At 34.5% G+C, this 14,037-nt stretch overlaps 1 protein-coding gene across 4 annotated transcripts in view; it reads right to left on the bottom strand.

The window, feature by feature from the left end:
- Nucleotides 1–4,928: 4,928 nt before the first annotated feature.
- The window catches only part of LOC134250419 (uncharacterized protein ZK1073.1-like), a 29,661-nt gene continuing 20,552 nt past the window's right edge, over nt 4,929–14,037 (bottom strand). The window contains exons 10-14 of one of the 4 annotated variants that reach the window (XM_062732783.1): nt 13,985–14,020; nt 13,018–13,040; nt 12,828–12,949; nt 12,396–12,447; nt 4,929–6,653 (exon numbers count right to left, since the gene is read on the bottom strand). In XM_062732783.1, the coding sequence (XP_062588767.1) occupies nt 6,478–6,653; nt 12,396–12,447; nt 12,828–12,949; nt 13,018–13,040; nt 13,985–14,020 (409 nt within the window). In that variant the 3' untranslated portion in view covers nt 4,929–6,477. Of the gene's footprint in view, nt 6,654–11,617; nt 11,695–12,395; nt 12,448–12,827; nt 12,973–13,017; nt 13,041–13,506; nt 13,530–13,984; nt 14,021–14,037 lie in introns of all 4 variants that reach the window. The other 3 variants (XM_062732782.1, XM_062732784.1, XM_062732781.1) reach the window with 3 other exon arrangements.

Raw genomic sequence — 14,037 nt, forward strand, 5'->3', positions numbered from 1 at the left:
CGTCTAAAACGAAAGTAGGAAGGGTCTGATTACTAATGGATTTGATTTTGAGTAAAAAAAGAATTACTACACAGTATCCTTGGATTGAATGTTTTTTATTTGATGAAAGCCATCAACAACGAGAATTTGTTGGATAAAATCGCCATATTGTCGTTCCATAGGTATTGTAAATGACATATAGTTTTCAATAGATTTCTTTTATTTTTCATATACATACGTGTTAGATCTCAATGTAGAGAGGGCTCCGCCCTCTATCATTGTTTTTGATTCCAAAATTCTATTGGAATACCCATGGGTACCGATTGTGCCCCTATCAATTAAAAAAATTTGTCCAAATCTTACATGTTACCCTGATAAAAGAAGGAAACAATTGTTGTGGCCCTCAACTCGATTTTAGATATATCTACAGCATATTGTCAATTAACAAAGGTTATTTTACTTTGTGAGCTTTAAATAAAAGATACCACAGAGTCTGACAAAGCTGTACATTTCATATAGGGTGAATTCACCATGCATCGGACACATACCTTGCATCGGACAACTTTAGACAATAAATTCTCTTTCAACTTAAGATATCCGTGTATTTATTTGTTTCTGTCTAGAATATTTAAATTTTTTAATGAATATTGTTATTATCATGTTGTTTACCCCGAGAATGGCCTTGAATATCATATTTTACATCATCAAAGGGGAATAACCAGAAATTTATGATTTTTCGATTTTTAGAGTTATCGTTCTTAAAATTCGACTTCAGCGGAACAGGTCACTTTGTAAATAAATCAAAGATTGGTAATTTTACATAAATTTTAAAGAAATTTCACTTCAATGTTCGTATAATTCTTTATAGAACTGGTTTTCACTAGTATGTTCATTTCTCCGTACATCGGACACAAATTAACCATGCATCGGACACTTTCCGATGCAAAGGTAAGTACTACCATTTTCATACAGAACCCATTTCATAGCTGTTTTTTGCGGAAAAGGAAAATAAAAACTATATATTTTCAGTCAAAATACAAGTTATCGATATATGACGTCTGGAATTTGACTCAATTTATTTCTAAAAACCAGAGTATGATAAACCATGAAAAAAGGGCGCGAATTACCGCATTATAAGCATTTTAAAGCATTTCTGTGAGGTCTCTTGAATCGTTCTACATTTGTGCAACGATATCGTCAATTAAATTTAAGTTGAGGCTTATTTCTTAGATAAAAGATAAAAATATATCCAGATCAAGCATTTTAAAGCACTTTGATAAAGGTATGATATCAAAATACCGTCTGTCCGATGCATGGTAAACAAATGGTGAATTTTGATTTCTAAAAACTCGATTTTTGAGGATATTTTCTCAATAAAGGGCATATAATTGTTTCCTAAATTGATATTTTAATCACAAACTAAATGTTAAACTCCATTTTGATAATTTTCCGTCGGTAGCGATAGCGCTAGAACTTGCTGAAGTACAAGGGTATCCGATGCATGGTGAATTCACCCTATGGATATTTATCTTGAAAAAGACCTTTAAGTTAATGCTAATGCTAACAACCAAGCTTTGATAAATGAAATACCTTTAACTTTTCAATCCTTATGCAGCAATATACATGTACCTTCATCACCTGCATACATGATTTATATCTCTCAATATTGATTGGATATGAACAATTTGTAAAATAAGGTAAGTTACTGACAAACAATTGAATAAATCAAGAATATCAGCAGTCTCATTTAAAGTCATCATTTAGGAAGTTGTATGGTTATTTAAAACAATGCATAATGACCTTTTCAGCAAATGCAATCCATTATTAAATCAAATGTTGACTGACGTTTTTCAAACTTTTTGTAAGGCCATTATTTACACATTGAAGTTGTCGACAGATCCCAATCATGGCAAGGAACACATGGCAGGTGTGACTGTTCGGCAGTGGGTGTTCACTCCTCCGTGGCACCTGATCGCATCTCTGATGTCTTTAAGAGGTTTGTGTGTACCCTGCTCCAAAATTTGTATAATTTAATAGACTTTTCAACTTGAATACTGTTCTTTATCTCGATATTGGTCAATGAACAAAATTATGTTCAACTTGTTAAAATCACTTAGAAATTACCAAAAAGTACCCCAAGGTTGATATTAACATAAAAGTATGCTGTATTCCTCAGAGGGAGCATGTAATATGCATGCAGTCTTTGAAGACCAAGTCATCCAATAAATTGGAAATCCTTTCAACATTTCCAATGATTGATGTCACTTATTTTGATGGTTTACAAACTCTAGACAATAAGAGTCATCGAAACAATAAAATGGTTTGACAAACCACACAACTTCAAAGCAGCTTTTCCATTAAATATTTTTTTGTCCTCCAAGTAATTCAAGACTTAAGACCCGAGGCTCTTTTAACAAGAGGCCCAGGGGCCACAGCGCTCACCTGAGCACATCGGCTAGGAAAAAGCACATATCAGATCAGAACTGAAAGTTTACTGAGGTGGGGGAGGGGGGGGGCTTGAATTTTACCCCCGCCCCCCCAGGGGATCATAATTTGAACGAACTAGAATCTACACTACCTGAGGATGTTTCCATATAAATTTAACTAATCATGGCTTTGAAATACTTGAAAAAAAAATTTTAAAAGGTTGCCCTATATATTCCTATGTTAAATTTTGATCAGTCATTTTAGCCCCACCCTACCCCCGGGGATCATGATTTGAACAAACGTGAATATACACTACCTGAGGATGATTCCATATGAGTTTCATCTTTCCTGGCCCAGTGATTCAGGAAAAGAAGATTTTTAAAGATTTTTCCTATATATTCCTATGTAAAACTTTGATCGGCCATTTTGGCCCCACCCTACCCCCGGGGGTCATGATTTGAACAAACTTGAATCTACACTACCTGAGGATGATTCCACATGAGTTTCACCTTTCCTGGCCCAGTGGTTCTTGAGAAGAAGATTTTTAAACAAGAGGCCCAGGGGCCACAGCGCTCACCTGAGCACATCAGGCTTGAATTTACTCCACCCACCCCCCACCCACCCCCCCCCCTCCAGGCATTCATCATTTGAACAAACTAGAATCTACACTACCTGAGGATGATTCCATATAAATATCACTAATCATAGCTTTGAAGTACTTGAAAAGATTTTAAAAGGTTTCCCTATATATCCCTATGTAAAAATTGGGTCGGCCATTTTGGCTCCACCCTAGCCCCGGGGGTGATGATTTGAACAAACCTGAATCTACACTACCTGAGGATGATTCCACATGAGTTTTATCTTTCCTGGCATAGTGGTTCTTGAGAAGAAGATTTTTAAAGATTTTTCCTATAAATTCCTATGAAAAACTTGGGTCGGCCATTTTGGCCCCACCCTAGCCCCGGGGGTCATGATTTGAACAAACTTGAATCTACACTACCTGAGGATGATTCCACATGAGTTTCATCTTTCCTGGCATAGTGGTTCTTGAGAAGAAGATTTGTAAAGATTTTTCCTATATATTCCTATGTAAAACTTGGGTCGGCCATTTTGGCCCCACCCTTGCCCCGGGGGTCATGATTTGAACAAACTTGAATCTACACTACCTGAGGATGATTCCACATGAGTTTCATCTTTCCTGGCCCAGCAGTTCTGGAGAAGAAGATTTTTTAAAAATGCCATTAATTTTTAACAAATTCATGATTATCTCCCCTTGGAAAAGGGCGTGGCCCTTCATTTGAACAAGCTTGAATCCCCTTCACCCAAGGATACTTTGTGCCAAGTTTGGTTGAAATTGGCCCAGTGGTTCTTGATCAGAAGATGAAAATGTGAAAAGTTTACGACGCCGACGACGACGACACCGACGACGACAGACGACGGACAAATTTTGATCAGAAAAGCTCACTTGAGCCTTCGGCTCAGGTGAGCTAAAAATGCCATTAATTTTTCTCTAATTCATAATTATCTCCCCTTGAAAAAGGGCGTGGCCCTTCATTTGAACAAACGTGAATCCCCTTCACCCAAGGATACTTTGTGGCAAGTTCGGTTGAAATCGGCTCAGTGGTTCTTAAGAAGAAGATGAAAATGTGAAAAGTTTACGACGACGACGGACAAATTTTGATCAGAAAAGCTCACTTGAGCCTTCGGCTCAGGTGAGCTAAAAAGCAGGCCATTGACAAAGAAACTGATGTTAAATGGATAACTGCAATAGCCTTGTAAATTTAGAGTTAGCTGGAGCATGAATCATGGATTCTCCAGTCTTCTCCAAATCTTTTTTTCAGCACTTGCCTTTCAGGCAGGTGTAACCACCAATTATGCTAGCTCTACCACATATTGACCATGACCAGAATTTTATCAAGTTATTTTATTCTTATTTGCATTTTCATGCCAAGGAAATCCATTCTATCCATCTATTATCTCATCAGTAATATTTTCAAACTGTACACCTTTTGCGTCTCCTTTGCAAAAGAGTTCCATGGAAATCGTGGAATAATAAACTGTCATTAAAATTTTTACTTTGTGCTTCACCTTAGATGGAAAATCAAAGACTTTTAAGTACATTTAATGTTATGGTCTTATTTAATTTGATAATGCGGAGGCTTATGCCTCAGAATTAACATGCCATTCGAGCTTGTTAGTGTTCAATTTCCACAAGCCCGATTCCAATTTTACCAGGTTCCGGGCTTCAGACTTCCGGGATTTGTCGTAGACCGATTCTATATGGTTATTACCAGAGTATTATGGCCTCATTAGCAAATAGAGCATATTATTGGGCCAAGTTTTGACAGATCCATAGGAAACTTTCTCAGACAATCTCCTTATAAACTTCTTTATCATTCTTATTGGACTTGCACATTTGCTGATTATGAACTTCAGTTATTCATGTAACCTTGCTGGTGTGATTTCATCCTTATAACTTCCTGCACATAACCTGGCTCAAAAACATTACCCAAAACACAAGAATCCTTTAATACTTTTATTAATTATAACATCTACATAACTAAACTCATCAGTAACACTCTTAAGTGTAGTGGCCATTAAAACACATTTACATCAATTTCACTTATGAAAAAAAAACACTTATCTAATTCTGTAAATATTACCTTATTATCTATTTATCATCTATTATCTATAAGAAAATCCAAAAAAGTACATTGTTTAGAAAAGAAGACAACTTTTCTTTTCAAATTAATATTAAAATACTTCAATTTGTTTTTCTTGCACTCTGGACAGTATGATACGAATTTGGATCCTGACAATCTAAAGACTAGCATAGAGTATTACACCTCCAAATTGTTCTGAGCAGGTTCCATGAGATCTATTTACTTTGAATGACCAAGAAATCCAGAACACTTACAGGTTTTCTAAGGATAATGCATTGTGAAAGCTACAAGCTACAGAGAGTTCCGATTACAGAGAATCCCACAACCTTAAAATAATAAACGAAACCTTCCATCTTTCTTCATTTGTCAGCATGCAGAAAATGCCCCACCTCAGTGATTATGATAAATTAACCTGATTATTATGTTAAATATCTGTAATTCTTCTCTTTGATTCTCAGAAAATGACAACCTTCACCCAATTTAAATGTTAAAGCAGTTGGTGGAACACCCAAAGAAGTCCTGCGAAAGAAGGCAAGCAATTATAAAATCTCATTCACAGACTTAAACACTTATCCTGCTGCGCTGATGGAATTGCATAAGACTATAAAACACATACACATACAGGTGAAAATATGAGAAACACTAACAGACCTTGGTACAAAAATAAAACAGGTATTTCAACACAAAGTCCTGCATAGTAATTAGAGGATACACAAACATACTCTTACAACTAAACAGTCATAACAATCTACAACCTAAGTAACTCAAGTTTCTACTAAACTCTCAAGCTTTTAGTAATACACACGGGATAACTTTGACTGCGGAAATGTGACTAGCAAAAAAAAAAAAAAAGGCTCAAGATCTTTAAAAAAAAGTTACACTTTGGTAAAAAATAATACTTAATTGGTTCCTCTATATATAGCGTGAGTGCAGGACTATATATAATATATATTTAGCATATATTCAAATAGAAGATACACTAAATAAAAATTTTTTTTTTTACAATGTGACATCTTTTGGAGGGATATGTAAATTAAATCTCAGCAATTAATAAATGAACTAAAAAACTATGTTTAAAGTGGCCACAGATCAAACAATGTTTTGAAACTCTGTATATCTGTAATACTGACTATTTATAAAATTATTTACTTCAAAACCATTGATTTTAATGAGTTATTGCATTTTTAATGAAATTCTTTTTTTTTCTAATCTCTTGTAAGTAAAATACAGAGTTATGAAACATTGCTGAATGATGGACAACCCTAACACTATATGATTAGTCCACACATTTAAAACAAAACCACACAAAGTCCTTTTCTTTTTTAACTACGCCTCACAGAAAAAACAAGATTAGAAATTGGAACGAGGATCTGCTTGGGAGCTAGCTAGATGAGATTGCAGAGTGGACTTATTTGGCTGGGCTAGTGCCAAGCTTGGTTGGGCTGCCGATTCGGCCCGGGCTTGACGAGTAGATGCCCAGTGGTTTGTCTGCCTCCTCCATAGACAAGCTCCGTGTTCGCCGGGTCATAATCTCTGTGTTATCTTGGGAGTTACTTCTCACGCGCGGCATTGGGACTCCACCAACTATAATTAAAACATAAAGTTGTTTTATTATCTGAAAGTTTTACACAGAAACACAAACTGGACATTTTTGCCTTTTTCTTATGTTTTTTGTTTTGAATTTGGACATTTATTTATATAGAAAATCTACTGCCTCTTCCTGAAGAGGTCAGAGAAATCAGATGAAAATAATGAATATTTATAACTAACTTACAAATAAAATACAGACTCAATATTGTTCTTTTCATTCTGTTAATGATGTAAAACTATATATGTTTTAAAAAACATAAGTAATTAAAACATCCAATAGCTCACCTCAATCAATGCGCCTAATTAAATGTCAACATCTCATGACAAATGAACTCTGAATCAGATTCATAAGACAATTCCATGAGAACATACATGTATGTACTCATCTGTATGTACACAAAACTAATCATCTGCAGATATCATCACTGCAAGTCTGATCAATGTATGGCCTAAAGTAAGGCCTTGGTAATTAACTTGCTCCAATAATTTTAACTTACAACACTCATTCAGCAAATGCAGTGAAAAAGCAACTGAACCATGACTTTTAGGATGTATCTTTTAGATCCAGGCTAGTTTTAATAGTCAGGATGCTGACAACATAAGTTCAAATGCAATTTTATTGAGGTGAGCTAAATTATTATGTTGTTATTCCTGCATATGCATTCATGTCTTTCATATTTCAAGAAATATTAGTCAACTAGAAAACTGACCAGTCAGCAAGGGCCCCGCTGAGGGGTAGAAATATAAGGGTGCAACTCATTGAATGAGAGTTTTACTTGATTACATTTTTAAAAAAAAATATATGAAGATTATAAGTAACAACTGTATTTTTATATTTTCAAGATAATTCCTGAATGTCCAAAAAACCTGTAAATAGTAACCTTGTATTAACATAAAACAGGGAAAACCTCATGTCTTATTAAAAAAAAACTAAATTAAATGTGTATTTAAAAAAGATTTAAGCAGGTGTTTTATAAAATGCAAGCCTTCAGTGAAAGCAAATATCACCCAGGGTTGACCTCAACTTCAAAACAAACATAGTTGCAGACAAAGATGTTCATTAATCTTCATGTGACAGATAAAGAGAGGCCTCTAAATTTTCTGCAGCAGGCTAAAATTAATCAAAAGGGATTAATTGTGAAACACTGCTCTCTCATCTTTTTCTTCTAAATTTACAATAAGAACTTTTTTTTAGCTCTAACAGAATGGGGTTATTATCTGATTACCTGTTAAAATTAACAGCATTAAGGCAAAAAAAAAAAAAAAAAATTAATAAATAATTAAAAAAATAAAATATTAATAATAAAAAATGATATCTTAATATATATCTTGATTTTATAATTCAATAAAATTATCATAAATCATTGAGTACATTATTTTAACCAAAATAAAGTATAAAATCCATATTTCAGAAAATGTACACATCATTCAAAATTGACCTTAACTTCAAGTTTATTTGCAGACAGAGGCGGTGCAGTTATTAATCTCAATGTGGTCGACAGATAAGAGATAATGCTTAGGATTTTCTTCATGTGGAAGGTTAATTAATCCCAAAGGACAAATTGCACAGCCTTCCCAGTTTACAATGGTAACATTCTCAGCAGTTATCTCTCTTTGCCCATTCATTCTTATGCATAGTTAAGGAATCTACCCCACCACCCCAGCTCCAAACCAGAAGACATAGAGAACTAAACTTAGCATTAAAATAAGTATTTCTGCCTACTGAACTACCATACCAAATTTGAACTTGATTGGGCAACCATAAAAAAAGTTATAGCCAAAAAAACAGAAAATTTGTTGTGTAAAAGTGACAGACGGACAGAGGTCAAGGTCAAAAGAGTGATTAATTTAGGGCACCCGCAAATCCTTGCGGGGAATACACATGTGAAATATTATGGTACACTTAGTAGTAAATACACTGAACCAGATTCTGCACTGTGCTTAATTGGTAAGTTCCCCACCCCCATACGAACAACCAGTCTGAAAACCCATATCATATCAGACTTGCAAAAAAAAAATAAAAATAATAATACATAAATCAAACAGGAAGTAATATTTGTATTTATACAAGTTTAACTTGATTTTATTGACATATACATGTAATGCAATTCTTTTATACTAAAATTTGTTGACTTACATATAGTTTTATAACTCCTAAAATTGGCTCTCTCAAATTTTTTTTTAGGAAAAGTGCAATATATATTGTATGCACAAAACATTGTCAAATGATTTTGTGAACTTTTATATTTACATATTTTAAATATGATAAATATAATACTGCATACTGAAATCCATATCATATATGTGTCATGTCAACCTCTGGGCCTGATATCGACCCTAATTAGACTGATATGAAGTATACGTCACTGAAGCTGACACGACATATGATACGTATTTTAGTAGGTAATAATTTCTATAAATTATACATATTCTCTAATGAAATTCTTGAATATATTAAATATACTGTTATTCTTATTTATGCAGGGTGTTAAGATAGGATTTTGGGTAAACAGCTGTGAGGGGAGGCTACTCTTATAGAAAGCATTTAGTTCTGTGTTAGCTAGGTTGTCTTACCACAACCCTAAATCAGTGCATGTTTATATAGACTGACTGAGGAGGGGATAGCTTGAGATCAGAGCTAATTAATTAGTACAAATAATTAATGAAGAGATGATCGCAAATAGGAGCTTGAACTAGGATTCTGTTAATCAATGTGTATAATGACTGATACTCATGAGTGAGGCAACACTGAGAAAACCAATCGCTCTGTATGGAGTCAAGATTGAGATTAGTCAGTGCATATGAACAATGAGAACCCATGATCCTTAGGAAAGAGACAAGCTTGAAATGAGCTAGCTGATTAGTGCCTGTAAATATTAATAATGAGGACTGTTACCCCCTGGATGGACACCCCTGAGATTGAAACTAGGTTATTTGTGAGTACTGAAGAGTACATGGAGATTTCTATCCGTAAGCTGGACATAGGGATCAAGCCTAGAATGGTTGGCTTCTATAAACTGAGGAACAGACACAAGACTTTCTTAGATTAGGGAACCTACGAAACAAACCATACATGTTTGCAGACAAAAATCCCCAGCCAAATTAGTATTTTTGTTATTTGTGCTTATCTTCTTTTACAAAGCTTTTATTAGGGTAAGTTTACCAAGCAACAGACACCCTCGTACTTAATCGTGTTCTAGCAATATCGTTACTGACTGAATATTGTCTCTTACTTAATCGTGTTCTAGCAATATCAGTACTGACCAAATATTGTCTCTTAATTACTTAATCGCATTCTAGCAATATCATTACTGACCAAATATTGTCTCTTACTTAATCATGTTCTAGCAATATCATTACTGACAAAATATTGTCTCTTTCTTTATCGCGTTCTAGCAATATCGTAACTGACCGCATATTGTCAAAACGGAGTTTATCATGTAGCATTGGATTAAATGTAAATTTTTGACACAATTTTGAGCCAGAATTTACCATGGATCAGACAATATTCACCTACTGTTTTAATAAAGACCCCCTGTTATTCCCAGTAAAGTCACAGAGATTAATTACAGTAAAAGTCTGGAGTTGATAGAGGAAAATTTGCACACAGAGCAAGAAAGCAGGTTTTTCACAACTTATAAAAACACTTGGTAATTACAAGATTCTTGCTTTGTGGCGACGAATTAGTGTACATTGTATTATGTGATAAATTTGCAAACAATAACCTAAACACTCTGCTTCTCAAATACTGCAGCATTAATTAACTCACTGTGAAATGAAACTTATTTTACAGATTAAGCACTTCCCTATCCAATGTGACAGTGTTACAAGAGGCTATAGCAAAAGAACCATTACAAAGGAGTTCTGTTTGACCTTTAGCTTTTAGTACCAATACTCACTTTGTTTAATGGCCAGAGGAACATTTTTTTTTAATTTTAAAGTGATATCATATGGACAAAGACACAGTTAAGTGTTCAAAGTGCTGTCTAAAGAAAAACTTACAGAGTACCATTTGTAATACTATGATTATTAATAAAACAAACGGGGCAGGGCACTTTGAGAGGGGTGAGAGAGGTCCTAGGGAGTTTTGGTATAAAATTACATCGCAGAAGCTCAAAATCTTCTTGAAATGTCGCCCGGAAATGATAGTGTTACACACAGACAGAATGTATAAATAGTGTTACACACAGAATTTTATTCTCAACTAGTTCCTTAATCAATGAATCAAGTATCAAATATGGGGTCAAAGATCAAGGCTAAAGTCAGTGACAGGTTTGGACAATAGCTTTGCTACAGTAAAATTGCTGATATCTAGGTCAAGGCTTGTGAAAGGTGTTGATACTTTTGTGAAACACCATAACAGTTTAGTTTAAAGAAATTGTGATTTTTGGAATGAAATTATGTTTAGCATGGATAGCCATACTTTGCAGTGCCTTTGTTATTTACATCCTTGACTAAAGCCATTGAAGAATATGTGTAAAAGAAATGCAAGATAGCACAATGCACTTTTATCAAAATATCAATTATTTTAGTATTAAATATAAAAATGTGTTTTTAAAAAATGAAAAAAAAACACAACAAATATTTACGAAAGCTTTTTCATGCATAATTTCATTCCATTTAAGGTTATCAAATCCTGCCTCTCAAATCACAATTTTCAAAACTTTGCACCAGTAACTTTTAAAAATATTTCTCCCCCTCGAATTAACTTTACTTCTTAAGAGTATTTTGATCAGAAGTATTTTCAAATTTGTAAATTTGTTTCACCAAAAAATTATTTAATGACAGAATTTCAGAATCTAGGTTATTGTTCAATCAGTGATGTCTCACTGCTAAATAAAGAACGTTCAGGCAGAGAGTAAATAAAATGATGCGCCTACACCCTGAAACCTGTTATAGCGACCCGATCTATTAGCAGCTGTATTATAATTCTACGGGAACGAGCACACATAGCTTACCCCAAAGACAGATATAGTAACCCCCCATCACTCTGCATGGGCCTCCAATGTCGCACGAAAGCTCACCCTCCTGGGCCCTAAGACAAGTCAGGCTAATATGTCAGAACATGTTAAGCTTGGGTTTTACTTATATATTTATAAGCCAGCTTTCTTTGATACAAAATTGGGCTAAAAATATCATTAATACAAGTTCAACAGATTTTACATGGTATAAATATGTAACCTGGTTATATAAGGTGAATTTCTACTTTCAATACAAGAATTACTACATGCTGTTAGTGGTTTAAGAGTTAAGAACTAGACTCATAAGAGGAACTTATCAGCCCTAAAATGGCTGAGAGTGCTTTGAAAATAGGTTATTACTCAATTTATAGGGCCCACAGCTTTCCTTATTTCGCAGATTCTAGATTAGAAATGTTTGATGATAATAGCTAGATATGAAGTAGTTCTTTTTAGTACATTAAATTTAACATTTATATGTTTACATCAATCACTTATTTCATTTTTAAAAATTTCTCAACTCAGATATACAGACAACAGTACACTTGCAGTGGTAAATCATTTCCTTTTGATCATACACTTTCACATCAATTACTAAAATTAATTTTCATCGTTTATTTCCATTGCTGGATTTCGGGGGGTAAATACCTAGAAAAAACCCGTAACAGCCCCTCCCTTTCTCTGATTATTTATGTTTGGGACTACTTCCTCTCCAAGCTGTAGCACACTATTTGCCGCTGTTAGTCACACACAGTCTAAGGTTCTGAACTATACTTACTAACTCCCAGTCCCTGACAGAAATACAGGAAGGCCTCAGCTAGACGTTCAGGCTGAAATAGAAATCATTAGAAATCACGAGTAGTCCTTGATTTTTTGCTGGAAAAAGTGGAATTCTTGCTACAAAATTAAACTCAAACATTTAGAGCAAGAAGCTCAATGATGGCAACACCACAAAGTGTTCCCTATTTCCCTTAAAAATTAAAAAGGAACTCAAGTGAACTAGTAACCTTTGTTAATTCCAAATTATTTGAAACTGCAGCTGGTTTATAAAGCCTTTCCAAGACTTAACTAGAATACTCAGGAAATTATTTGCTACATCAATCTTCAGAAACTTCCCCTGTCTTGCCTTGTAGCTACTGAAATTCGACTTTCTAGGTCACTGAATGTTACCACTGATGCTGTTATCTGTCAGACAGTAGAGTGAGCCTACCTTCTCCTCCACAACGTTAGCCACCCCCTCCACTTCAATGATCTCCACTTTGTTCTTCTCCATCTTAGCCAACATAAAACCAGCCAGTGTATGGACAGTGTGATTAAATGAGGCAAGAGCACCTGTCACAAGGAGCACAGGGCACCTGTAAAATCATAGACAAATCTTCAGTAAAAAGAGGCAAGAGCACCTGTCACTAGGAGTTCAGGGCACCTGTAAAATAGGAGTGAAACGGTTCACCGCGGTATTGATTAACCGCGGTATTTTTTCTTGGTTTTGTACATGGTAAAAAATCTCTTTTTTTCAGTTCGGTTCTTTTTTCAGTCAGGATCTTCATTCAGTCGGGTTTGTCATAAGGCATAAACATGCTCCTCCATATAATTAGTTCAAAAATGCAAATTTTTCTGGATTGATAGTTTGTAAAATAATTTTAAAAGTCAAATCAATTAAATTGATTTCTTCTAGCCATTTTGCAGCACGTAAAATATTTGACTAGGTTAAGTAAAAGGAAGCATAAAACAACGGTTGAATTTGTTTCCTTCTATCAAAATGTATCATAGGGAAAATAACCAAACAAAGACCAAATTTTACGATACATATCAAACGGTGAAGGAGGCGTATCGTTTCACCCCTACTGTAAAATCAAATATAAATCTTCAGCAAAAAGAGGCAAGAGCACCTGTCACTAGGTGCACAGGGCACCTGTAAAATCAAATATAATCAACAACAAAAACAGACAAGAGCACCTGTCACTAGGAGGGCACCTGTAAAATTAAAGACAAATCTTCAACAAAAGAGGCATGAGCACCTGTCACAAAGAGCACAGAGCACCTGTAAAATCATAGACAAATCATTAGCAATAAGCACCTGTACATTATAAAATTGTGCTTACAATACTAGTGTTATTTGACATTGTATTCACCAGACTGCTTGAGAGTCATAATACATGAAACAGTATACATTAAATTACACAATTTACACTTTATAAAACAATCTCAGTTAACATTTCCACTGGCTGCAGATCTGTAGATCACATCTAAAAAATAGTGATGGTCATTCATCCCCTTTTTCATTTAGATCAGTGAAGTAGTTTTGCAGCTGACTACACTGTGTTACAGAACAAGAGAGAGAGAGACTCCATGTTTGACTTTACTTACTTCATCTTCCCAATGCTTTCAGCAATATTAGTTCTCCTACAAAAACAAAATCA

This window comes from Saccostrea cucullata, unplaced genomic scaffold (genome assembly GCF_032062105.1).
Source record: "Saccostrea cucullata isolate Sc308-1 unplaced genomic scaffold, CSIRO_AGI_Scuc_v1 ctg102, whole genome shotgun sequence".
In the NCBI taxonomy this organism is placed as follows: domain Eukaryota; kingdom Metazoa; phylum Mollusca; class Bivalvia; order Ostreida; family Ostreidae; genus Saccostrea; species Saccostrea cuccullata.